This window comes from Pelobates fuscus, chromosome 2, assembly GCF_036172605.1.
Source record: "Pelobates fuscus isolate aPelFus1 chromosome 2, aPelFus1.pri, whole genome shotgun sequence".
Classification (NCBI taxonomy): Eukaryota; Metazoa; Chordata; class Amphibia; order Anura; family Pelobatidae; genus Pelobates; species Pelobates fuscus.
This window is the reverse complement of record NC_086318.1, coordinates 85,027,797-85,055,080: the sequence shown is the minus strand read 5'-3', so window position 1 is coordinate 85,055,080 and position 27,284 is coordinate 85,027,797. Positions and strand designations below refer to the sequence as shown.

At 39.2% G+C, this 27,284-nt stretch overlaps 2 protein-coding genes across 8 annotated transcripts in view; both read left to right on the top strand.

Annotated features, from left to right (window-relative positions):
• GIGYF2 (GRB10 interacting GYF protein 2) overlaps positions 1 to 14,379 on the top strand; it is a 115,624-nt gene extending 101,245 nt beyond the window's left edge. For all 6 annotated transcript variants that reach the window (XM_063442386.1, XM_063442382.1, XM_063442385.1 and 3 more), the window contains exons 22-28: positions 412 to 531; positions 2,124 to 2,354; positions 3,589 to 3,803; positions 6,936 to 7,090; positions 11,286 to 11,437; positions 11,562 to 11,688; positions 12,801 to 14,379. In XM_063442386.1, the coding sequence (XP_063298456.1) occupies positions 412 to 531; positions 2,124 to 2,354; positions 3,589 to 3,803; positions 6,936 to 7,090; positions 11,286 to 11,437; positions 11,562 to 11,688; positions 12,801 to 12,868 (1,068 nt within the window). In that variant the 3' untranslated portion in view covers positions 12,869 to 14,379. The remainder of the gene's footprint in view (positions 1 to 411; positions 532 to 2,123; positions 2,355 to 3,588; positions 3,804 to 6,935; positions 7,091 to 11,285; positions 11,438 to 11,561; positions 11,689 to 12,800) is intronic.
• Positions 14,380 to 14,687: 308 nt separating this feature from the next.
• Positions 14,688 to 27,284, top strand: part of SNORC (secondary ossification center associated regulator of chondrocyte maturation) — a 31,407-nt gene continuing 18,810 nt past the window's right edge. Inside the window, exon 1 of one of the 2 annotated variants that reach the window (XM_063440962.1) lies at positions 14,688 to 14,909. In XM_063440962.1, the coding sequence (XP_063297032.1) occupies positions 14,837 to 14,909 (73 nt within the window). In that variant the 5' untranslated portion in view covers positions 14,688 to 14,836. The remainder of the gene's footprint in view (positions 14,910 to 27,284) is intronic. The other variant, XM_063440961.1, reaches the window with a different exon arrangement.

Below are 27,284 nucleotides of genomic sequence, written 5' to 3'. Positions count from 1 at the left end.
TCCTAGTTAAGGCAGCCTGATTTTAAAAAAAAAAAAAATACAGAGCAAAGTAAATTTATTATTCATGCACAACTTGGCTAAGCTTTGTAAACTGCATTTCCCATGATGCACAGCAACCTTCGAGGCCAAAATTTGCAATCATTATTGTAGGTAAATGAAAATATAGCTAAAAAGGATTTAACAACTAAACATTGATGTCTTTTAAAGGTCTAACAATTGAGTTTTCTTTGTTTTGTTATATGGCATGTATGATATGTATTACTTCTTCACAGCACAGTGACAATTTTTTGGTGCTTTATCATTGTACAGCGCTGCGGAATTTGCTGGCGCTATATAAATAATAAAATAATAATAATAATCTAACTGTGTAATGCTTGCCACCAATATTCTCTCTATTATGTCTTCTCGCAGCTACCATCATCTTCCACATGGGGGCAGCAGGTCAGCCCAGTTGGTGGTCAGCAGTCAGCCCTGTCACTTGCAGAGATACAGAAACTGGAGGAGGAGAGGGAGCGGCAGAATCGAGATGAGGTCTATAAAAAGGGGTTACCTGGGCATTACCTATACTGTTGACACCCAAATTATTATGCACTCCAAGGAAAGGGTCATGGGTGGCTCTGCCATTAATGCAAAGATATTTTCACTTACAGAGTTAGTCACTAAAGTGAGAATTGTCAGGAATTTAAAGTAGATTTCACACTCTAGGCCAAAGTAGCCAAACTGGAGGTTAAACAGACTTGGAGAATTCTTAAAGTTCAGCTATTTGGCCTTGAATTTGAAGTACTGATAAGTCTAACTTTAGTGAATAAGCCAATTGGTATTCACCATAATACTGTAAGGCTTCATCTTTGCTACATCAGGCACTTCATGCATTTCAATTAAATTTGTTGTTGGTGCCATAAAAATGGAGATTGATATATCCCTAATTTCGTATTGACAGTGCTCTGCCTGTTATTCATTGCTTCAAGGTCTCCAGTGCCAGATTTAGGAGTTACTGCAGACAAATGTAGTCACCATTGCTGTCATCTGTAATAATCCGCACTGACAGCCATTTTGTATACTAGCTTCTAAGCCTGAATTTCTAGAATAACATTGCTGTAATAGTCATACGAATTACTTGAGCTTTTTTAGATTATTTTGTGATGCCAAGACACATAGCAAATCCATAAATGCAAACAAAGCACAGGCACATTCCTGTTAAAGACCAGTCTGTGGAGTAATGAGAGGCCAAAAATAATAATAAAATAGGGAGTACGTAAATAGTGATGCGCACTGGTGGCAGAGACAATAAAGAGAGAGAGAGAAAATTAATTTGTAGAAATGTTAAGCGCATGGCCAACCTTAAGTCATCTATAGATATATCTGTATTTGTGTATGGCTCTATATATTCCTCTGTCTCGACCAAACTTTCTGTGTATTTCTTTTTCTCTGAGAGGTCTTACGTATGAGGCAATAGAGCACAGGCCTCTGTCCTGTGCCTTCTTCATAATTCGAAGTATAGGATATGACCTCACAAGCAAGCTGTGTGTGTTTTTTACCCTTTATAATCCAGAAAAATGTGTGTGATATACCCTTCTTTTCAATTTTTTAATTTTTATTTTTTGTAATTTTTTGCAAAGAGCTTTGGGGATCTTAATGGATGTTATCAACAGAAATGTGAGCCAAATGTTCTAAAAGTGAAGCAGTCACCATGGAAACGAATGTAACATGTATAAATGTATAAATCAGCCCTTGCTTACTACATCTTTTTTTGGTTAATGTAGTTTCTTAAAACAAACTAAAATGTTATTGTGTGTATGTATATGAATATATATATGTGTTATCATATTAAAATTTAAAGCCCTATGCTACTATCCAGGTCTTAAAGCGTACTTGCCTCAAGTTATAGTACGCTTGTTGGGCTAAATTTTAGTACGCTTGTCAGGGCTAAATTTTCACTTGCCAATGGCTTGAAACAAGTGGAAATTTTGAGCCGTGTGTGTTTCAGTCTGTCTAATGTATTCTATAAACATTGGGCTACTCATGTCGTAAATTATTCTACACATTGTAGGCCCATATTTGTCAATATTCAGTAATTCTAAATTTTCATTAATAACCACATGAATTGAATATTTGTTATGCAGCAAAGACGTCAGCAACATGAAATTAAGTCTCTCCAGCAACAGCAGCAGCAGCAAAAGATGTCTGGTTGGGGGAATGTGAGCAAAGCCACTGGCACTACCAAATCTCTGTTGGAAATCCAGCAGGAAGAGGCCAGGCAGATGCAGAAGAATCAGCAGCAGCAGCAGCAGCAACAACAAGCTGGTCGTGCCAGACCGTCAAACATCACTCTTCCAGCTGTGCCTGTTGTCTCTGTGAGTACTGAGTTTTATTATCGCAGCAAACCAATCAATATAATCTGAGCTATATGTTCTCTCATGGGATTGTTTACCATTTTTTTTTTTTTATCAATAATCTAACACTTTATGTTGAACAGAAAACTAAGATTCTTTTAAAGATCTTACTTTTTGTGCAAACACTTGACGTTGTGTTATCAGGCAAGAGATCCTCCCCACACCAAAAAGTATCTTCGTTAGCCAACCAGGAGTCGTCCCCCCCACCATTCCAGTTTTTGGAAATAATTAACATCACACTGCATTAAAACACGTTAAATCACATATGGGGCCTCTTACTGTTTAACTCTTTGCAGAGATTATAAAGGTGATGAACACTAGCCTATGCACATAACATACAGCTTTGTTTCAATTATATATTATATCAATTATATATCTTGTAAAGAAACATTATATTCCTAATGCTGTAGGGTCCCTGCCGCCCCCCCCCAGAGTGAAAGGGGTTTAAAACCCTTGGTTAACTTGGCTCTTTCCAGCACCTCCCTCCCATAAGAAATAATTCAGTCAATCCTATGTGGGATTGAAAGACGTTAAGATGTCCTCAAGCAAAACTCTATAGAATATAAGGGTCCTCTTCAACCTATTGTTCCCGTAAGTTTATTTGTAATTGTCCTATTTATAGTTAAATCCCCTCTCATAATATTGTAAAGCGCTACGGAATTTGACGGCGCTCTATAAATATCATAATAATAATAAAGCGTTACGGAATCTGTTGGCGCTATATAAATGATAATATATATGTATAAAAGTGTGTGTGTCTCTCTAAGTGACAGTGTTTATATAATTGTGTGATAATACACGTTATGGCAGTGTGTGTATGTGAGCGTATCCAAATTTGAATGTAAGTGCATGTATGATTGCATATATATCTATCTATAGAAACAAAGAAATGCTAAGTTCAGAAACAGACGAGACACAGAGGGGGAGGCTGTTAAGAGATACACAAGAAGAAACATAAATGTAAAGATTTACAAGAGGGTGAAAAGGGTTGAGGGGGATTGAAGAAAGATCAGGAGATGCACACAAGGGATGAGTGGGTGCTGAGCAACTTAGAAGTTTAGAACTAAGTACACCTCTGATTATGAGAATGTTATAGTGACTGTAAGTAGCCAGCTTAATCGTCATAATCAAGTATATAAATTTGTTGTAATGCTTCTAACATATTTTTAATCTGTGTTTAAATTCGATTTTGTAGCCTCCGCAGCTCAATAGCAACATTAGTTGCAGTAGCTCTGGAAACTCTGTTTGGGGAACGTTGAACAATAACTTGAGTCCCCAGTGGTCGACAGACTCTCTAAGTAGCATCTGGAGTACCACGGACAACAAGGGCTCCAGTGTGGGATTTTGGGATGATGCTGTGAAGGAAATAGCTCCCAGAAACCCAGTCGGAAAGAACAAAAATAATGCCAGGTAGTCAAATAAACAATCAATGTATCTGCCGTTTATTTTTTACTGTCTGTGGGGATATTTTGTCCTTTGATGCTATTTTCACCTTGACTCCTACCGTCCGTGCCTTAATCCTTACAATGTTCCAATAAATGCGTGAGCAGAATAAAATAATGAGCAATATGTGGTTTCAGTCTGTGAATTTGTGAATATTACTTGAAAAGTAGAGTACAAAATAAGAGTTTGTATTGTTGGACCTGTAGGTTTGGAAATAGATTTTGAATTCTTTGCTTAGACAATGGCTCTTCTATAATTGTACTGAGGTTCTGTTGCATTGGTCAGGTTGCTCTTTTTTGCCTAGGAGATGCATTAGGTTTTACACAAGTTTTTATTTTGTATATTTTTAATTAGTTTATAATTTGCATTTAGTGGCTTTTTTTTGCACTATTTTAGGTGTAGAAGTAAGATGATGTCCTCATACATTGCACATGGACATATGGTCAATGTGTTTATAAATGTTCACTTTATGTACATGCCATAATGGGTGATATTCTCACATTTTCATGTTATGTTCATGACCAGTATACAATTTGCACTTTACGCACATGGTCTATGTGATCACATCCTGCATTTCAAGCACATGGTCTATGTGATCACATCCTGTGCTTTACGCACATGGTCTATGTGATCACATCCTGTGCTTTACGCACATGGTCTATGTGATCACATCCTGCGCCTCACGCACATGGTCTATGTGATCACATCCTGCGCCTCACGCACATGGTCTATGTGATCACATCCTGCGCTTTACGCATTTGGTCTATGTGATCACATCCTGCGCTTTACGCACTTGGTCTATGTGATCACATCCTGCGCTTTACGCACTTGGTCTATGTGATCACATCCTGCGCTTCAAGCACATGGTCTATGTGATCACATCCTGCGCTTCACGCACATGGTCTATGTGATCACATCCTGCGCTTTACGCACTTGGTCTATGTGATCACATCCTGCGCTTTACGCACTTGGTCTATGTGATCACATCCTGCGCTTTACGCACTTGGTCTATGTGATCACATCCTGCGCTTCAAGCACATGGTCTATGTGATCACATCCTGCGCTTCACGCACATGGTCTATGTGATCACATCCTGCGCTTTACGCACTTGGTCTATGTGATCACATCCTGCGCTTTACGCACTTGGTCTATGTGATCACATCCTGCGCTTTACGCACTTGGTCTATGTGATCACATCCTGCGCTTTACGCACATGGTCTATGTGATCACATCCTGCGCTTTACGCACTTGGTCTATGTGATCACATCCTGCGCTTCACGCACATGGTCTATGTGATCACATCCTGCGCTTCACGCACATGGTCTGTGTGATCACATCCTGCGCTTTACGCACATGGTCTATGTGATAACATCCTGCGCTTTACGGACTTGGTCTATGTGATCACATCCTGCGCTTTACGCACATGGTCTATGTGATCACATCCTGCGCTTTACGCACTTGGTCTATGTGATCACATCCTACGCTTTACGCACTTGGTCTATGTGATCACATCCTGCGCTTTACGCACTTGGTCTATGTGATCACATCCTGCGCTTTACGCACATGGTCTATGTGATCACATCCTGCGCTTTACGCACTTGGTCTATGTGATCACATCCTTCGCTTTACGCACTTGGTCTATGTGATCACATCCTGCGCTTCACGCACATGGTCTATGTGATCACATCCTGCGCTTCACGCACATGGTCTGTGTGATCACATCCTGCGCTTTACGCACATGGTCTATGTGATAACATCCTGCGCTTTACGGACTTGGTCTATGTGATCACATCCTGCGCTTTACGCACATGGTCTATGTGATCACATCCTGCGCTTTACGCACATGGTCTATGTGATCACATCCTGCGCTTTACGCACATGGTCTGTGTGATCACATCCTGCGCTTTACGCACATGGTCTGTGTGATCACATCCTGCGCTTTACGCACATGGTCTGTGTGATCACATCCTGCGCTTTACGCACTTGGTCTATGTGATCACATCCTGCGCTTTACGCACATGGTCTATGTGATCACATCCTGCGCTTTACGCACTTGGTCTATGTGATCACATCCTGCGCTTTACGCACATGGTCTGTGTGATCACATCCTGCGCTTTACGCACATGGTCTGTGTGATCACATCCTGCGCTTTACGCACTTGGTCTGTGTGATCACATCCTGCGCTTCACGCACTTGGTCTATGTGATCACATCCTGCGCTTTACGCACTTGGTCTATGTGATCACATGATTTTTTTTATTGTGTATTTTATTAGTTGCTACTGTATTTCTGGTCATCTCCATTTCATTTTCTTTTCACAGTGATAATAAAGTTGAATCTGAAATGAACATAGAAAATAATTTGTGCTAAACAGCAGCTTGCGTCCCATTAGAGTCTTGTTCTGCAATATATTGTTTAAATAAGCGCTGTATAATGCCTGGCAGACATTTATTAGTTCCATATTCTTAGCTGCATGTAAAGGGTTAAACAAAAATAATGCTACTTCATCACTTACAGTGTATAGTTAAAATATGAAATAAAACATAGAATGTGACTGCAGATAAGAACCATTTGGCCAAGCTAGTCTGCCCAGTTTTCTAAATACTTCCATTAGTCCCTGGCCTTATCTTATAGTTAGAATAGCCTTATGCATATCCCACGCATGCTTAAACTCCCTCACTGTGTTAGCCTCTACCACTTCAGCTGGAAGGCTATTCCATGCGTCCACTACCCTCTCAGTAAAGTAATACTTCCTGAAATTATTTTTAAACCTTTGCCCCTCTAATTTAAGACTGTCCTCTTGTTGAGGTAGTTTTTTTTTCTTCTTTTAAATATAGTCCATTCCTTTACTGTGTTGATTCTCTTTATGTATTTAAATTTTTCTATCATTTCCCCCCTGCCTTTAACCGTTACTAGATAAACATGAAAACTAGATCCTTCAACCTTGCCTGAAGATATTGCCTTTATACACAAAAACTACAATATCCAAAGTAATATGTACTTTCATTTTAATTTGTGACCTTGTTTATAATTGTATGTTTTTATAGTACCTTCTCCTACCTCCTCCCTGACACAATCCATTTACCCTATCTCTCCTCAGTAAGCCGACAGGTACCAGTAGCCGTCAGAATAAGAAGGTTGAGCAAGAAGAGAAGCTGCTAAGGCTCTTCCAGGGAGCCTCCAAGTGTCAGGATAGCTTCACGCAGTGGTGTGAGCAGACTCTGCGTGCTCTCAGTACTGCTCAAAGTCTGGATGGTAAGACACTGCCCTGAATAGTTACCCTTTCTTCTTTTTGACTTTGTATCTGCTTAATTATGTACAATGTTATCCTCACGCTTGTCATGTTAAAACTACTTTTTCACAACCTAGTCTCCAATGTGATATAAGCAGAAAAATCAAATCTGCTGCACCTCACAGGGGTAGCTAACGTGCATCTGTGCATGGCTACAGTGAATTTGGTATGGGTGGTGTGTTTGCTATCCATGCTTTAAATTGTATGAGATGGAAAACAAAATTGCTAACAAAATTCTCTATAGAAACAAGGGCTAGTAATGCCTTGATAAATATGGTTAATTACATAGGACACCGAGACATATTGATACCTATATATATGTATTGAGATTTGTATGTAAAAATCATGGCTCTTGCCTGTTCTGTAACATACATAATTTATATTCATGTAGGGTAATCCTTGCAGTCAGTCTTAATGGTTATTATGAGCAAGCATTGGGCTGTTAGAGTAGGACCTGCCAAGAATGGGGTACATTAACGTTGTGGCAGGCTTATGCAATATATGATCATATAATGTAACTAAACCCCCATTATTTTTTGCTTAGGTAAGCTGTTTTTTAATAAAACTATTACAATCTGTGAGATTTAAAATCATTGTTTAGTGAATAAGTGAGTGCGCTGGATTGTGTATTTTGTATGTTGTATATATTGGCACCCTATAATGGTATGTATGTTCAGGTGAGTGCAGCCCTCTTGGTTTCTATATATCATTTAAAAAAAAAAAAAAAATTGGATGGAAATCCTTGCACTCTAATTTATAAAATATGATATTCCTTTTAATTGCCGGATGCCAAACCTTAAGGCTAGATATCCATATATACTTCAAAGATTGGTTGCACTCACGGTCTTATGTAAATAAATCTTCTTTATTCAAAAAATTAGAATCCAGAGATCGACGTTTTAGTCCCTCCTGGGACTTTCATATGTATCGTGATCCTGATGAAAGTCCCAGGAGGGACTGAAACAACGATCCCTGGATTCTATTTTTTTGAAACAATAAGATTTATTTACATAAGACCGTGAGTGCAACCAATCTTTGAAGTATATATGTGTATGTCATGTTAAATATCGTACTCTCTCTCTATATATACACACACACACACACACACACACACACACACACACACACACACACACACACACACACACACACACACACACACACACACACACACACACACACACACACACACACACACACACACACACACACTGTAATGTCTTTAAATTGTTTCCTTTTGATACAATGACTGCACAGGTAATTTACAAATCCCTTTTAAAGTGTTCTTTACCTTCTGTATTAAATGCATTATTTTTTGTAATTATATAATTAAAGAAAGTCTAATGCTTCTTTTCAGGAAATATTTTCTTAAAGGAAATATGTTAAATAATGCAACTAAGGAGTTCACTCTGTTTCAAATTATGAATTGTTTGAAAGGTCCTGTGTTCATGCACTGATGGCATTTGTTAAAGGACCACTATATTCACCCAGACCACTTCAGCTCAATGAAGTGGTCTGGATGCAAGGTCCCCCCATGTTTTAACCCTGCAGCTGTAACCATAGCAGTTTCTACATTGCAGGGTTAATCCAGCCTCTAGTGACTGTCTTCCTGACAGCCTCTAGAGGCACTTCTGCGACGCACAATGCGAAAATTGAGAAATGCTTTCCTATGGGCGGTTTGAATGCTCGCGCTGCTCTGGCCGCGCATGCGCATTCGGCTCCTCTCAGGAGCTGACGTCGGAGGGGGAGGAGATGTCACCAGCGCTGAGGGAGCTTGGCGCTGGATTAAGGTAAGTGGCTGAAGGGGTTTTAACCCCTTCGGCCCAGCAGAGGGGGGGACCTGAGGGTGGAGGGACCCTAAGGACTATATAGTGCCAGAAAAATGTTTTTGGAAGCAGATATATATATATACCGTATTTTTCGCTCCATAAGACGCACCACACCATAAGACGCACCTAGTTTTTAGAGGAGGAAACCTAGAAAAAAAAATATTCTATAATATGAACAAACTGTCCCATAGTGTTTCTTACTATTGGAAAGTGTGTTCAGAATATTTTTTCTCTCCCCTGGCCCATAGTGTTCCTTACCACCCACTCCCCTCTCCTGTCCCATAATGATCTTTAACCCCCCCTCCCCTGTCCCATAGTGATTTCTAACCCCCCCTCCCCTGTCCCATAGTGATTTCTAACCCCCTCTCCCTTGTCCCATAGTGATTTTTAACCCCTCCTCCCCTGTCCCATAGTGTTCTTTAACCCCCATCCCCTTGTCCAAGTGTTCTTTAACTCCCCTCCCCTTGTCCAATAGTGTTCCCCCTTCTCCTCATCCAATAGTGTTCCCTCCTTCCCATAGTATTCTCCCCCCTCTCCTCATCCAATAGTGTTCCCCCCTTCCCATAGTATTCTCCCCCCTCCCCTTGTCCAATAGTGTTCCCCCCTCTCTTCATCCAATAGTGTTCCCCCCTTCCCATAGTATTCTCCTCCCTCTCCTCATCCAATAGTGTTCCCCCCTTCCCATAGTATTCTCCCCCCTCCCCTTGTCCAATAGTGTTCCCCCCTCTCTTCATCCAATAGTGTTCCCCCCTTCCCATAGTATTCTCCCCCCTCCCCTTGTCCAATAGTGTTCCCCCCTCTCCTCATCCAATAGTGTTCCCCCCTCCCCTTGTCCAATAGTGTTCCCCCCTCTCCTCATCCAATAGTGTTCCCCCCTTCCCATAGTATTCTCCCCCCTCCCCTTGTCCAATAGTGTTCCCCCCTCTCTTCATCCAATAGTGTTCCCCCCTTCCCATAGTATTTCCCCCCCCTCCCCTTGTCCAATAGTGTTCCCCCCTCTCCTCATCCAATAGTGTTCCCCCCTTCCCATAGTATTCTCCCCCCTCCCCTTGTCCAATAGTGTTCCCCCCTCTCCTCATCCAATAGTGGTCTCCCCCCTTCCCATAGTATTCTCCCCCCTCCCCTTGTCCAATAGTGTCCCCCCCCTCTCCTCATCCAGTAGTATTCTCCCCCGCCCTTGTCCAATAGTGTTTCCCCTCTTCCCATAGTATTCTCCCCTCTCCTTGTCCCATAGTGTGCCATAATTACTTACCTGTCTTGTAGCGTTGGCCGGCTTAACAGCGCACACCGCGGTACTGGAACTTCAATTTCAGTTCCGGTTTCCGGCGGTACTGAAAGGAAGTGTGCACACTGAGTGCGCACTTCCTTTCAGTCCAGCGGGAAACCAGAACCTGAAATTGAAGTTCCTGTACCGCGGTGCGCCCTGTGCTGCCGGCCCACGCTACAAGATAAGTAAGTAAACCTATACATTCGCTCCATAAGACGCACAGACATTTCCCCTCACTTTTGAGGGGGAAAAAAGTGCATCTTATGGAGCGAAAAATACGGTATATATGAAATTGAGGAGTCAACTTAGAGATCAAAGAAAAAAACATATTTCACAACACTGTACAATCAGAAAGGCATATTAAGCTGGAGCACATTATCTTTTCAATCTAATTGTGTGCCCAAGAGGCTGGAATTCACTTATATTGCTTTGTGGTTTAGTAGTGTCTAAGATCAGGAAACATTGTCAATACTTCTTCAGTTTGGTGCTGCAAGGAGCGTTGATAAATAGAAATTTATATTATGATATCTCAGTAACTGGGGTATATTAAAAGTTGAAACACAACTTAAAATCATTCACTGACTTCTGAGATATCCGCACGCAGCCTTGAGTGTTTGGTGAAGAGACAGTAGAGGGCGTAGAAGTAAAACACACATTAGACATCACATCATCTAGAATAGTTAGTAGTTTCACTTCAAGACTTCAAACATCTATGTGGTTTACAAGCCATGTTTATGTCACAACTATTTGATTTAATTTTGGCAAATGAGGCACCCAAGCACATGCTAAGAAATGTTTTGCTTTCTTAGCATGTGCTTGGGTGCCTCATTTGCCAAAATTAAATCAAATAGTTGTGACATAAACATGCATTTACTGATACGCATGTCAGGGCCATCAGCATTTCTGTTCAAATTGTGTTCGTTTTATTGCTCTGATTCATGAACTTATATTTGTGTATCCAATTTTAATTTTTATTTTTTTATATGTTCTCAGTTAAAATGAGTCTTTATAGTGTTGCTTCCATTTGAATCCCTTTAAGATGCGTTATCCTTTTTGATACAGTGCCCACATTTGTGTCCTTCCTGCGTGAAGTGGAGTCTCCTTATGAAGTACATGATTATGTTCGTGCATATCTGGGAGACACACCAGAGGCAAAGGATTTCTCAAAGCAATTCTTAGATCGCCGGACTAAGCAGAAAACTGAACAACAACAGGTGCAGTCTAGCTGTCTGATTACCAAGCAGGGGACCTGCTTGTTTTTGTTTCTGTAGAAGTAAATGTTCAAAGAAGGAACATAATTAATTTAGTTGATTTTTTGTTGTTGTTCTGGTGTTTTAGGATGCTGGGTGGGGCATGTACCAGACAAGTCAAAATAGTGTACAGCAAATGTCTTTAGAAGCGGCACAGAGCGCTGGGCGCAAGAAAAAGAAACAGAAGATGGTTAGAGCAGATCCAAGTCTTCTAGGTAAGAGACTCCAGTGTTCATGTTAGTCCGTTTTTGACACCTTTTTATATTTTTGCCATTACACCACAGTGTTATTTCTAAAGGAGGGTAACCTGTGTGTGGTGAGGGAAGCAGAATTGTGACAGTTGTTGTTGACAGATAGGACACCTGGTGTGGTATGGAAGTGGGTGAACAATCCTAGAGGGACTTTGCGTAGATTAACTGTACAATAAGTAAAGCTTATTTGGGCAGCTTTAACTCTCGAACTCATTCTTCAGAGTCTACTGAAACAATGGCGTGGTGAAGAAAATAGTTTGGCATATGACGAGGACAAATATATCTTGCTGGTTAAGATAAAGAAATAGGAAGTAGTTCCAAGTTCTATAATCAATAAATCAAAGAGAAAGTGAATAGTTAAAGGAACACTATAGTCACCTAAATTACTAAATGGCTAAATAAAGCAGTTTTAGTGTATAGATCATCCCCCTGCAATTTCACTGCTCAATTCACTGTCATTTAGGAGTTAAATCACTTTGTTTCTGTTTATGCAGCCCTAGCCACGCCTCCCCTGGCTATGATTGACAGAGCCTGCATGAAAAAACAACTGGTTTCACTTTCAAACAGATGTCATTTACCTTAAATAATTGTATCTCAATCTCTAAATTGAACTTTAATCACATACAGGAGGCTCTTGCAGGGTCTAGCAAGCTATTAACATAGCAGGGGATAAGAAAATCTTAATTAAACAGAACTTGCAATAAAGAAAGCCTAAATAGGGCTCTCTATACAGGAAGTGTTTATGGAAGGCTGTGCAAGTCACATGCAGGGAGGTGTGACTAGGGTTCATAAACAAAGGGATTTAACTCCTAAATGGCAGAAAATTGAGCAGTGAGGCTGCAGGGGCATGTTCTATACACCAAAACGGCTTCATTAAGCTAAAGTTATTCAGGTGACTATAGTGTCCCTTTAAAATTGGGAGTGAAAATCTAAGATTATGTATTTATGTTAAAGAAAAGCTAGAAACAAGAGTGTTCAGAATGACTCGGACCATTCTCCCACCCTATTCAGACTGACTTTTCTTAACCTCATGTTGTTTTCTCCTTTAATAACTAGAGTTTTTTCTCTCTTTACAGGGTTTTCAGTGAATGCTTCCTCCGAGAGGTTGAACATGGGCGAAATTGAGACTCTGGAAGATTACTGATCGTTATGGTGGGGTAGGGGGAATATTCCCCCCTCCCCTACCTCGGCTTCTCAGGGAGGGGGGAGCCGACTTTGTGATTTCACTTACCCCAAACAAACACTCCCAGTGTCCTGCTGGGGCACACCCTCTGAGAACTGCATGAGCAGGACAATTGGAAAGCTTCCACCCCTCTCCACTCTTCCCATCATGTCTATTTAGATGGGAATAGTGGAGAGGGTAATCAGGGGGGCAAAGAGTGAGTTATGGGGATAATCCCCTCCTCCATCGCAGCACTGCATGGTCTCGTTTCAGAGGCTTGCATGTTCTGCCACTTTACCACCGTTATTTGGTGGAGAGAGGCTTTAGGGTGGGACTTTGCAACTCCCCTCACTGCCTTGTCGGGGTTCAGCTCTGTGGGTTCAGTGGATGGGCAGCCTTAAATATGTTTGGAGCTTTTGCAAGTGTGTACAGTGCATTGGCATATTAAGCACTACAAGAGAGGTTAAGTAAGGGCGATAAACCATCTCAAAGGCTCTGTTATCAGTCCTCCACAGTCCTGTCCTCTCTCTCCAACCCGCCCACACCTTTTTGCAAGTTTTGTTTGGAAACCTTTGCAGGTGGGTCCAGTATGTGGTTTATGAAAACTTCTCATTTGAGTCATTGAGTCTGCTGCAGCCATATGTATAATTTTGGTGCTGTTTGGTAGGGAGTATAAAAAATAATATTCCCTTGCAATGTAAACCCACATAATGCAGAGGTGGTGTGGGTGGGATGGAGCACACTTATGTTTACACAGCTCCTGGACTACTTCAGATTTGCCCCAGTGTGCAGTGACTTGTGGGGGGGGGGAGGGGGGGGGCTTAGGCCTGACCTTAATAAAGCGCTGGTTGTATTATATCACAAACCTGATTTTGGATGCCTTATTGCTGGGTGATCATTTGGGTTTTGCAGAAAAACTTAATGTGTCAAAAAAAAAAGATTTTGCAACAGTTTTTACACATTATTTGAGAGACAGCAGGATGTACTGACAATCCGAGGAACATGCAAGCATTGGTGTCCTGCCACCAGACCAGAGATCTCACACTGACTTCTGAACAATAAGGCTGCTTCACTATATACCAATCTTACTCAAACACGAATCTGAATGAGATACTTTAAATTGATGTCTATATTAATTATCTGGGCTTTCAAGCAAAATGATTCACTATGACTACTAGCCTGCTGCCCTAACCCAGGTGGAATTAATTAAGCTCAGGAGTGTAAAAGTGTAAATAGTATGAGATTTTATGTTTGTTTTTTGGGAGTCATTGCATGAACATATACATTACTAGAGACACAATTGTATTAAAGCCTAATTTATTTTATTTCCTTGTTAGAGCTAAAGGACTACTTTTTTTTTATTTTTTTTATCAGGTTTGGAATAGTCTGAGCGAATATACCAAAGATCCAGAGATAAAATTATTTTTCACACGATGTCACCCAAAATGGGTTAAAACATAAGCAGTCTAATTAAAATTTGGGCAGAAAGATTATTTTTTTATTTATTTATTTTAAATATATTATTATTAAAATGTTCTTAGGCTGCATGAGTGTGGGTCATCTGAAACTTGAAAATGGTATTTTACCCGAGCATTACTGGGCAAGAAGCCTCCCATAGATAATCAGTGGATGAATCTAGATTAGCTGCTATTTCCAAACAGTTCTATAGGTCTACTATTGCACAACCTATGCAGCTCTGGTTATGAAAAGAGCAGTATATGAAACTGTGTTTTAGAAAAGGAATTTGTGAAGGTGGTTCTTCTTTCTGACGTGACTGAGGAGTGGGTGGGCTATGAGGGGTGTATGTGCTTCTCTCTCGTGATCCTCAGCTAAACATTTCCATCCTCACTGGACAGAGACACCTTTGTTAACCCAGGAGCAGCAAGGTCCTCATAGCGTCTCACCTCTTTCTCTCACTCTGCATCTTCCCGTCCGTGTCCACAGACAAACATGCCTTGTACAGTGACTCCACAGCTTCTCCTCCTGCTATTTGCTGGAATTTTGCTCCCTGCTATGTTCACAGGTAATTAAAAGGTTGTGAAGAACTTAAAAGGTTGTGAAGAACTTAGAAGTGTATAGTATGAATGTCTTTGTAGGCCCGCAGCACTTTGATTAGATACATTTTTACTGTAGTTGAATCTTCAAATTATGGTATGGTAGAAGTATAGTCTTACTTTTTCAGATTTTACTCATGTCTGTAACATGTTTACTCCAGTTTTTACATATTTTGCCTTCCAAAGTGATAAGTCCGTACTTTATATACATCTTAAGGTTCATTCCGTCTAAGAGCTGATCTCTAACTGTGTCAAACTGACAGATATTTAATTCCTAGATTTTAAAGACAAGAAAAATAGATCATGTTGTTAATCAGAACTGCCCGAATGGTTGTATTTTTATATTAGGATCTTTGTTGCACACATTCAGACACAAATGCAGACGTAAACTTGTGTGTTGCACACCTCAAGTTCTGTAAATAAGTTGATGTAACCGTTGCGGCTGGACACAGGGAAGGGTGTGCGCACAACTCTCCAAAGTGGACAAGGTGTCCTTTGTGTGAGGTAAAAGGGCGCCTTTCATACTGACTGGCCATTCGCCCGCTGTGGCTACCACATCTGCCCGCTTTAGCTTAGCACAAGCAAGACCAAGTGGCCTTGCCCAGTGGTACCTCTATCAGCCCTCCATGAAATGTTAACTCTTTCAGCCATAATGATTTTACTATTTGAGAAAGAAAGATTTCAAAATCTTTCAGAAATGGGCCGGTTTTGCAATCTGAAAGTCAGTACTAGGCCGTATGAAAAATGTAGAACATAGTGGCAAAAACAGGCGCCATCTTGGCCCGTGGAGTGCAATCGTCATGGAAATTAATAGAATGTCTCTTGACATTTCTCACTCTTCCCCAGAAGATATCCTGCTTTTCCATACATGAACAGTCCAGTTTGCCAAGCTTCTTAAAAAAACAAAACACTATCTCTGAAAATGAAAATCATTTTTTTCTACCAACTTTACGAACATATATGCTATAATAGGATGCAAGCTGATAGTGGTTTAGTACATGCTTTCTAGACTATTAGGTTATTAATTTGGCGGATTTGACATACAGTAAAACTATAAGCTAATTATGTTGAGCTCGTTATAGAGTATTGCAGATTTAAAAAAAAACTATATAGATGAGCAAAAAGATAGATCTGTAGGACTTTTTGAAATATTAAATTCCCCATTTATTAAGCTTCAAAATAAAACTGCTGATGTTTCAATGCAAACTTTTCTTTAGGTCCTGAAGAACGTTTTGTATTGAAAAGGAAACCTCATTTTTTTTTTATTTTGAAGCTAAATAAAAGCTGAGTTTTATGTTTCCAGAAGTCCCCTGAGTGCTATCTTTTTGCTCATCTATCCTGCAAACCCGCACTGAGAACTATTCATACTGAATCCTGGAGTGCAGATTTCTCTCTGTCTATCTAAAATCCTGTGCTGTCAAGACTAGAGAATTGATTACCTCCTATCGTTCTATGAGAGAGACCACCTTCCTGTGAAGACAGAGCCAGGCACTCTAAAATTGTAGGGCAGTTCTAATGCACATAGGTCATCGTACCCCTTTCTCCCACATGAGCATTTCATGTTGTGACCAGTCAAATAAAAATGTTTGCAAATTATGGAGGAAAAAGTATGTTGTGTTTTAACAATTTATAAAACATTGCAGCATGAATGTGTAGGTATAGAATCGACATTGCTATTGGGTTTCTATTAAAGGGACAGTTAACCTGACCTATTCATTCCACCAGCTTCTGTGACACTATAGCACAGTGATTTTTAACCTTTTAATAGGGGCTTAAATTATTTACATGACGTTTCCTAATTCTTGTATTAAAAAATTAGCGTTGTCACTCATCCTTTATTGTAGGATTCTTTATTAGATTGTGCCCAATGTTGGCAAGTGTCTCCTTTTGCACTATAGAAGGCAGGGCTTGCCACCATGAACCATTTATCGTAGATGTTTACCCAGGGACCTCACTAATGTATGTCTGTTAGTGTAAACCCGATTTTGAATCTGTACCCCAGAACCATTTTTCAGACAGAACCTGAAATCACTTGTAAGAGCTGAATGCACTGTGTAGCAGTTTCCCAGTTAAGTATGTAGGTGATAGGTTTTACATAGACTTACTCAAAGACATAGACACAAGATCGTATAATGATTCTAGGCAGTCGCTGATTTAAAAATATAAATGTGAAGAATACAATAAAACATAGTTCAGATAAACACAGATTATATGGCTTTAAAGAAAATGAGAAAATCATTTCATATCCAACACTATTGTATACAGTGACGGTAGAGCACCCAGAAATGTAGCTGTGCAGAGGTAGGTACCAGAGTCGTGTGGGACAGTATAGTTTTAAAACTTGTAGTCTATTCAGCAGTCATCTGATGTCCGAATCAGCCAGAGTTTAAAACATGGTGTAAAAATCCTAAAAAGTACCTGTTTACTGTAGTCTTAAAAGCAGTTGTATTTTCTTTTATAGAAAAGTTATTGACAAACTTGACAGGTGCTAGTTTGACCGGATTTGTTTGTTTAAACATGTTTTAGGGTTGGTGGTCAGAGATGCCCAGGGTGGGCACATATGGTCAGGCACTAGGGCCTTACATACAGGTGACCTAACCACACTACACAACCCTCCCTTTCCCCGTCCGTATAGATTTAATTTTGGAAAGTGTTTTATTGGGAACATAAAGCATGCGGTGTGCAGTGTTTGAATGTTCATATTTCTATTAGGTGTGTACAGTGTTTGAATGTTGTGAACATGATGGCCATGTGTGAATACCACGTGAAACATTTGTGTGTGATTCTTCTGCATAATGCGGGTGCAATTCATGGCTTTCGTGTGTAACGTTTGAATGTAATGTGCAGAGCACACCTAATGTATGTGGAGTGTTACTCCTGTGTATACACCAGGGACCTACAAAAGCCACATTTCCACTTTTTAATACTGGCACAGCTGAATAAAAAAAAGTCAAAGTAATTTAAAAACAAAAGGCCTTGGGTCAGGCCAGCTGTACATGAGGCATCCCACCTGGAGTTCTGGCCCTGCACCTTGTTCACATAGCAAGTGTAAGTACTCACTAGCTGTGGTTATCCAGCAGAGACCATGACAAATAATAGCTACCTATACCGCATAGAGGACACAGAAGAGCTAATGCCAGTGTTGTTTGGCATCCCTAGAATGCAGTCGCCTGATTGGTAAATTCAGTAATAAAAGGCACTTAATGAAACAATATTCCTTTCCACTTCGCTGTAAGCTGCCATACTGAGATACACAATGTTTCGGTGTTTTACTTGCTGTAAGCTGGTTTAACTCACCGGGCCCACCCTGTGCCTCCTAGAACTGAAGACCCAGTTAAAGTAAGGTTGTTTGAGCAGGACATTCTTCACCTGTTGTTTTCGTTATATAGATTATAATTATTTAAAATGAAATATGTCAATGTTAAGAATCCTTAGTACAATTTGTTCTAACACAATTGAGCACGGAGTAGAACTCCGATAATGTACCAACTTTTCATCCTCAAACATGTTTTGAAATCACCCTTGTTTTTCCTTTAAATACATAAATGTGCTCAACATTTGATATCTTATTTAATACTGGTAAATAATAATACATTAAAATATTCGGGATCAGAGGTTCAGTAACCAAAAAGCTACTGAAATACAAGCACTTTGTTTGACTGCTACCTCCTGTCCTGTTGTTTTACGCCCCACCTCCTATAGACTGTAAGCTCATATGAGCAGGGCTCTCTTCAACCTATCGTTCCTGTAAGTTTTTGTAATGGTCTCATTTATTGGTAAATCTCCCCCCTTGATAATATTGTAAAGCGATACGGACTTTGCTGGCGCTATATAAATACTAGTAGTAGTAATAATAACTTTTCTGAGATGAGTAATGATTATGGCAGTGACCTCATTATGTTCTGAGAAAATAATTAAAATCAGGCGTAGCCATCTTTGCAGGTTCTCTCCTATTCCTCAGAAAGCATTATGGGAGTAGTTCTGAAGCAGTGTGGGGTCATCTACCTTTTGGCCATTCCAGATCTATATAACTGGGTGAAAAAGTGCATTAAGTATGAAGAAACTAAATCATAAAAACTATTACATAACATAAGCTTATAAAATATACTTTTTACAGATCACTAATGCTCAGAGATTGATGGCATTCCTGATGCTGGAAGATGAAACCTATTGCCTGCATGCAGAGTTTACGCATCCTGATTCCATGCCAGTAACTGTGATTAGGCACAGTAAAATTACAGGGGGATGGGACAGGAAAGCTGTATCCAGTTAGCTCTGACAGCAGAGTGCAAGATCTCCCAGTGTCATGTGGAATGTGTGTGCTTGTGTGTTCTGCATTCACCGCAGGTGTGTGAAGAAACAGTAACATTTCCACAAATGAGTTTGCAGTGGTCATGGCGCTTGGTCCCACAGTATGCTGAAGCTATTTGTTTTAACCCTTAAAGTGACATCGAGAAGCAATGTGTCTGCTTTTACTCTTCTAAGACATCAAATGTGTACAGCATTCAACAGATTTCGTTTTTTTTTGTTTTTTACATAAATCAAAACAATTAAGAACTACAATTTTCTTTCATTTTAACCTAATTCTGTATCATTTACCCCCAAAAAAGCTTTGTCACAATGTCTCTTGTACATCAGAAAGTGTAGTTGCTATAGATGTGACAATTGTAGTTAATTATGCCATTATGTAACAGTTGCAGTTGGATATTAAGGACAATCTAAGCACAGCCTTGCATATAAACATGTGCCTTTTCTGAGTCTCCACAATTCTATGGGTTGTCATTCAAACAAAAATAAATGTAGTTATTGAATTTAGTTTATGTCCAGCATAGGCGTTTAACCCCTTAAGGACCAAACTTCTGGAATAAAAGGGAATCATGACATGTCACACGTCATGTGTCCTTAAGGGGTTAAAATACACTGATGCTGAGTGTGTGCCCAGTGCTTCTCATTGACACGTGGATTGGACAACAAATATCAATCTCAAGGGTTTTGCTGTGTTGAACATTCTGTCCCTTCGCTGGAATTAAGGCAAGTTTTTGTTTAAAAAGAAGAAAAAATAAATAAGAGAGACCCACTGTTCTAACACCGTAAAGAGAAAAAAAAAACCATGTAAGTAAAAAAAATATATATATATCTTTTTGTGGTGGTGTTTTTTTGTTTTATTGTTCCATTTAAAATATTTTGAAATGCAGCACTTTAAGACATTGACCACTCTGCTATATTTTACCTATATTGTGCACTGCCACGTGGGTGTGAAGATCACCTTTTGAGAGTGAAACATTTACTTTTGTCGGGATATTGCAACAGAATATTCCCCAGTTTAATGCAGTAAATAATTATATGGTGATATCTCCTTACAAAAGCAAATTTTAGTGTGTTTATGTAAGAGAGTGGGTTGACATTATACATTTAAATAATTAGATGAATGACATGGAAACCATTCAACATAAAAATATTCTTGATTGACGATAACCAAAATGTAAATCAATGAAAAGAAAAATAAGGCCATTTTGACATGCCAAATTTATTTTGGCATGCATACACACATTTTTATTACTACCTGTGACCCCTCATCGAATATAGCATGTGGCTGCCTCTCGGACATGACGTTTACAAGAAGTTGTGGTTCAGGGATGTCAAAGGTTACCGAAGCCCGTTAACCTTTTAAATACCACTACTTTTCATTAGCATAAATTTAGCATTCTTGCAGTTTTTGTTCCTTCAACTAATTTATCAATTTTTATAGGAAAGATGTTTTATTTTACCTATCGACGGCATATTACTTAAAGGACCACTACAGTGCCAGGAAAACAAACTCGTTTTCCTGGCACTATAGGGTCTTTAGGTCCCACCCTTAGGGTCCCAGTCATGCTGGGCTGAAGGGGTTAAACACTTGCCTTTCTCCAGCCCCGGGCTCCCTCGGCGCTGGGGAACTCTCCTCCCTCTCCCGACGTCCGCTTTGCGCGCGCGCATTCACACAGTCCATAAGAAAGCATTTTTCAATGCTTTCATATGGACGTCGGCGTCTTCTCGCTGTGATTTTCACAGTGAGAAGTGCGGAAGTGCCTCAAGCGAATGTCAGTGAGACAGCCACTAGAGGTTGGATTAACCCTAGTGAAACTACTATGTTTACAGTTGCAGGGTTAACACTAGTTGGACCTGGCACCCAGACCACTTAATTGAGCTGAAGTGGCCTGCGTGCCTATAGTGGTCCTTTAAGGCAATATTAATTAAAACAATACATTTTACACAATTAGTGTAGCCAATTAAAAAAACTCACAAGCCATTCCCTGTTTCATATTACAATGTGTGCATTACTGTTTTTAGAATGTTTTATACTGTCTGCAACTTTACTAGCCAAAAAGTCCAAAATCAACACACAAGTGAGAAAACTCAATAATCAATCCTAACAAATGTTTCTGTTAATATTGTGTACGTTTGTGTTACATTGCTTTTAGGTTTTCGTGGGTGTAGTAAAGTTGTTGGATAAATTCGATGAAGCACATTTTGAATGTTTGGCCATGCCTCTTCATTTTCAGTGTGCAGCCAAATCATTTCTCTTTTTTGCAAGTTTTGTCGTCGTATTTATAATTGTTTCCATTTTTCCAGCCTGACTGGCCTTTCTGATAAAAAATACACATTTAATTTAACTTTCATTATTTTTTTATGAGCTATAAAAATGTTTGCCAAAATTACTTATCTAAAATTTTGAGCAGTTCTCCAGTTTAGTTATTAAAGGGACCTCTCTATGGACTAGCCATTTCATTGATTTGGTTATAGTCCCTACAGTCTCCTGATGATGTCCTTCTATTCATTGTTAAACTATTCTCCAACAGTTTACTACTGAATGAGGATTCTTCCTTAGCCACACCAATTCATACCAATAATGGGCAGCTGTGCTAGCCTGAAACTGGTCAACTCTCAGCCAATCACTGCCACCCATTGCTGTTCAGGTTAATGCTTACTCATCCCCACATGCACAGAGTGGACATGCAGATGAGGACCTTTATTTGCATTAAACCGCAACATGGTTTAACTCTAGTAAGTAAAACTTCCCCTTTACTGTGCCGCCACTGGCCACCAAGTGCCTGAGAACTCAGAAGGTGACAGAGACACTATAGAAGAAACATACTGTGCCCAGAGTTTCAGACTGCTTATCAGTGAGAATACATTATAAAGAGAGAACGATTGTAATGTAAATAATCTAGGGGCTTTTATGCAAGTAATAGAATTACTATGTATATTTAGGTACTCAGACGTGATCATGCAAATTCCTGATGGTAATACAGAACATAGACATTGATCATCAGAGGGAAGCAGTGGTAGCTGGCAAAGTTTGGTGGGGTGCCAGAATTTGACTTCTCCCTAAGCAGTACAGAGATTCTTCTTCAACTCCTTAAAGGATCACTATAGAGTCAGGAACACAAACATGTATTCCTGACCCTATAGTGTTAAAACCACCATCTAGCCCCTCATGCCTCCATAAATATAGTAAAAATCTTACTGTATTCAAGCCAGAAGCTATAACTCTGCATGCTGTTAGACTCAGAAAAACAAACAGTCTGCTGACATCATCAGAAGTGGTGGCCTGATCCAATCACAGTGCTTCCTCATAGGATTGGGTGAGACTGACCAGGAGGCAGATCAGGGGCAGAGCCAGCATGATTAAAACACAGCCCTGGCCAATCAGAATCTCCTCATAGAGATGAATTGAATCAATGAATCTCTATGAGGAAAGTTCAGTGTCTGCATGCAGAGGGAGGAGATACTGAATGAATGGATGCATTTTAGGCAGCCATGACCCAGGAAGGATCTGTAACAGCTATCTGAGGAGTGGCCAGTGAAGTTATCACTAGGCTGTAATGTAAACCCAGCATTTTCTCTGAAAAGACAGTGTTTACAGCAAAAAGCCTGAAGGGAGCTATTCTACTCACCACAACAAATTCAATAAGCTGTAGTTCTGGCGACTATAGTGTCCCTTTAAGGAGTGCGTCCGACAAAAGTCCTTAAGGACCACGGACGTACCCAGTACATCCGCGGCAAATATATTACTTACCCGATCGCCGCCGTCTCCACACCGGCGATCAGTGTTGCTCCCCGTCTGGGGGGATTGCCTGACAGCCCAGACAGTCCCCCCTTGACAAATTAGACCCTCGCAGGCCATCTGATCGCTCTGAAAGAACGGTCACATGGCCGCAAAAGGCGTCCATAGTGCTGCCTGCAGGGGGACTGCCTGAACTGACAGGCAGTCTATCTGCATCTGTAAAATAAAAGTTACTAAATCAAAATATAATTATATATGTGTAATATAATGTCATACTAAATGTATTTTTTTGTTAATATTTACATATAGTATAAAAATACTTATAATTAAATTACACACGTATACATAATATATATAATAACTATATATTGTATATAAATGCTAAAATATAAATAAGTAAAGTGTGTATATATGTAATTTATTCTATTTTTATATTAATATATATATTTACATCAAAATACTCTTAGAATGAAATGATACAACTATGTATATATAAATAAATAAAAAAATATATATCCATATACATAAATATACATGTAGACTTCAAATATATAAATATGTTATATATTTAAACTTTACGTGCATATTTATGTAATATTTTTACATAATTAAGTAATTTTATTGATTGCAATTTGAGGGACCTGCATGACAACCCACACATATTATATACCTTTTTCTCGCCCTTAAATGGTCTTTTAAAGAGAGCATAATTTTCATCATATCATATAATTGACTATAACAAAAATGATAAAATATGATGAAAAAATAATTTTAAAAAATACACTTTTTCTAACTTTGACCCCCAAAATCTGACACGCATCTACAACCGCCAAAATACACCCGTGCTAAATAGTTTCTAAACTTTGTCCTGAGTTTATAAATACCCAATGTTAACATGTTATTAGCTTTTTTTTTGCAAGTTATAGGGCTATAAGTACAAGTAGGACATTGCTTTTTCAAAATATATATATTTTTAAAAATGTATAAATAGTGACATTGTAACACTTTTATCTGTCATAAATATCTAAATTACACCTCACATGTACATATGTTTTTAAAGTACACAACACAGGGTATTCAATATGGGGTATGTCCAGTCTTTTTTAGTAGCCACTTAGTCACAAACACTGGCCAAAGTTAGCATTGATATTTGTGTTAAAAATGCAAAAAAAACATTATGAACGCTAACTCTGGCCAGTGTTTGTAACTATGTGGCTACTAAAAAAGACTAAACCTACCCCATTTATAATATCCTGGGTTGTCTTCTTTTGCAAATGGATTGCCATCATAAGGGTAATTCTCATTCCTGGGCTACCATAGGCTCTCAAAGGCTACATAACCAATCGGGCAAATTTCAATGTGAAAAAACAAAGTCAAGCCTTATATTTGACCCTGTAACTTTCAAAAAATACTATAAAACCTGTACATAGGGGGTACAGTTTTACTCCGGAGACTTCGCTGAACACAAATATTAGTGTTTCCAAACAGTAAAATGTATCACAACAATGATATTATCAGTGAAAGTGCCATTTGTGTGTGAAAAATGCAAAAAACATTGCTTTTACTGACAATATCATCGCTGTGATATGTTTTACTGTTTTGAAACACTAATATTTGTGGTCAGCGAAGTCTAGCGAGTAAAACAGTACCCCCCATGTACAGGTTTTAGGGTGTCATGGAAAGTTACAGGGTTAAATACAGTGCTAGCAAATTAAATTCTCTGGACTCTCGGCCTGGGTTGTTAGGCAGGTCCTGCAAATTGTAATTAATACAATTACTTAATTATGTAAAAATATTACATGAATATGCACGTAAAATTTAAATATATATATTTATATATTGAAGTCAACATGTATATTTATGTATATTGATATATTTTTTTTTTGTTTTTTTTATTATATATACATCGTTGTATCATTTCATTCTAAGAGTATTTTGATGTAAATATATATCAATATAAAAATAGAATAAAATTACAGTAAATGAGTAAGAGGAAAATTACAGCTAAACACAAACAGAGCAGAAATGTAAAAAGAGCCCTGGTCCTTAACGGTAAGAAAATTGAAAAACAGTCTGGTCAATAAGGAGTTAATATAGAAAGCTGAGCATAATATAAATATGCTCATACAATAAAACAAGTTGGACACAACATAGAGAGATCTATAATATAGAGCGAGGAACAAGCTAGAGATACTCGTACAATAAACGGGGCTGGGCACAACATAGAGATATAAATGCATAAAGCTGGGCGCAATACAAAGATTTCCTATACAATACAATACACAAAGATAACCATACAATAGGTAGAGCAGAATAAAATACAGATAAACAACTCACAGAGCTGGCACAATAAGGAGAAACTCAAAACTATCCAACATATCTAGGATGACTGTAATGAATTACATAAAGCTGCAATACAGAGATCCTGGCACAGCATGTCTGAAATATACTTAAGTTCTCTCTAATGATCTCATCCTCAGCAGTGCTCCTGCTATGACAACTTTAGCTTTCTATTACATAGTACTGCTGTTATGAAACGTGTCAACTACTCCATTAGCTCTCAGTACACAGTGTGTACTTATATAGTAAAGGCATCAAGATAATGATGCACACCAACCATTTCAGATATTCCTGAGTCACTATTGGCTCTCAGCACACAGTGTGCACTCATAGACTCTTTATTACCTTTGCAGCTGGTAATATAATTAATCTGCAGTGATAATATGGAACCAAGTAGGAGCTGACATAACAAGCATCAATTACAGATTAAAACTGATTGAAATCTGAATCAGGTTAGTCCTCAGAGTCACTGCCCCAGTCGTGCAGTTTAAAGCATCAAGGCATTAGTGTCTCAGGTCTCAGCTGTCGAGTGACTGAGCACTTAAAAGAAGTTCAAGTGCAGTAGGAGTAATTAAAGCTGTTCATGACCAGCAGCACAGTGCTCTGTATCAGAAATGTCCCCTGCCCCAAGTGCCTCTATGGATGAGCCTCCACTGTCATGAAGCCACATATGAGTTGTGCACATCAGGTGATATCTCCGTTCTTTCCCCAATCGCCCCACGTGTGGAAGCCTCTAATGAGCTGCACTGTGACAAATACTGGAGCCATCTTCGGGTAGATTATTTTAACAATGTATGTTAATCTATACAGTTTCAATAAATTTCAATCCAGCACTTGATAGGTGCAAATAATAGGAACTTACATTTGAAATATTATGAGTAGGTGACCCTTGTGCCATGCGATCAAATATCCAGGCGTTATCCGCGCTAACTGAGCTTGCAATTAAAACGTTTTGTTCATTAATTACAATATTTACCCAGGAGGGATTTGGCTTATCCCTCCTGGAACATCCACCGGGTTGATGTTCCAGGAGGGATAAGCCATCAACAGGGTTGATGTTCCAGGAGGGATAAGCCAAATGGCAAATGATTTAGGTAAACTAGAACAATGGTCAGAGTTGTGGCAACTGACATTTAATGTGGATAAGTGCAAGATAATGCATCTTGGACATAAAACCCCAAGGGCAGAGTACAGAATATTTCAGAGTCCTAACCTCAACATCTGAGGAAAGGGATTTAGGGGTGATTATTTCTCATGACTTAAAGGTCGGCAGACAATGTAATAGAGCAGCAGGAAATGCTAGCAGAATGCTTGGTTGTATAGGGAGAGGTATTAGCAGTAGAAAGAGGGAAGTGCTCATGCCATTGGACAGAACACTGGTGAGACCTCACTTGGAGTATTGTACGCAGTCCTGGAGACCGTATCTTCAGAAGGATATTGATACTTTAGAGAGAATTCAGAGAAGGGCTACTAAACTGGTTCATGGATTGCAGGATAAAACTTACCAGGAAAGGTTAAAGGATCTTAACATGTATAGCTTGGAGGAAAGACGAGACAGGGGGGATATGATAGAAACATTTAAATACATAAAGGGAATCAACACAGTAAAGGAGGAGAGTATATTTAAAAGAAGAAAAACTACCACAACAAGAGGACAGTCTTAAATTAGAGGGACAAAGGTTTAAAAATATCAGGAAGTATTACTTTACTGAGAGTGTAGTGGATGCATGGAATAGCTTTCCAGCTGAAGTGGTAGAGGTTAACACAGTAAAGGAGTTTAAGCATGCCTGGGATAGGCATAAGGCTATCCTAACTATAAGATAAGGCCAGGGACTAATGAAAGTATTTAGAAAACTGGGCAGACTAGATGGGCCGAATGGTTCTTCTCTGCCGCCACATTCTATGTTTCTATATTTAAGACCAATGTACAAAACAGTTAGGGATTATTTGTGCCACT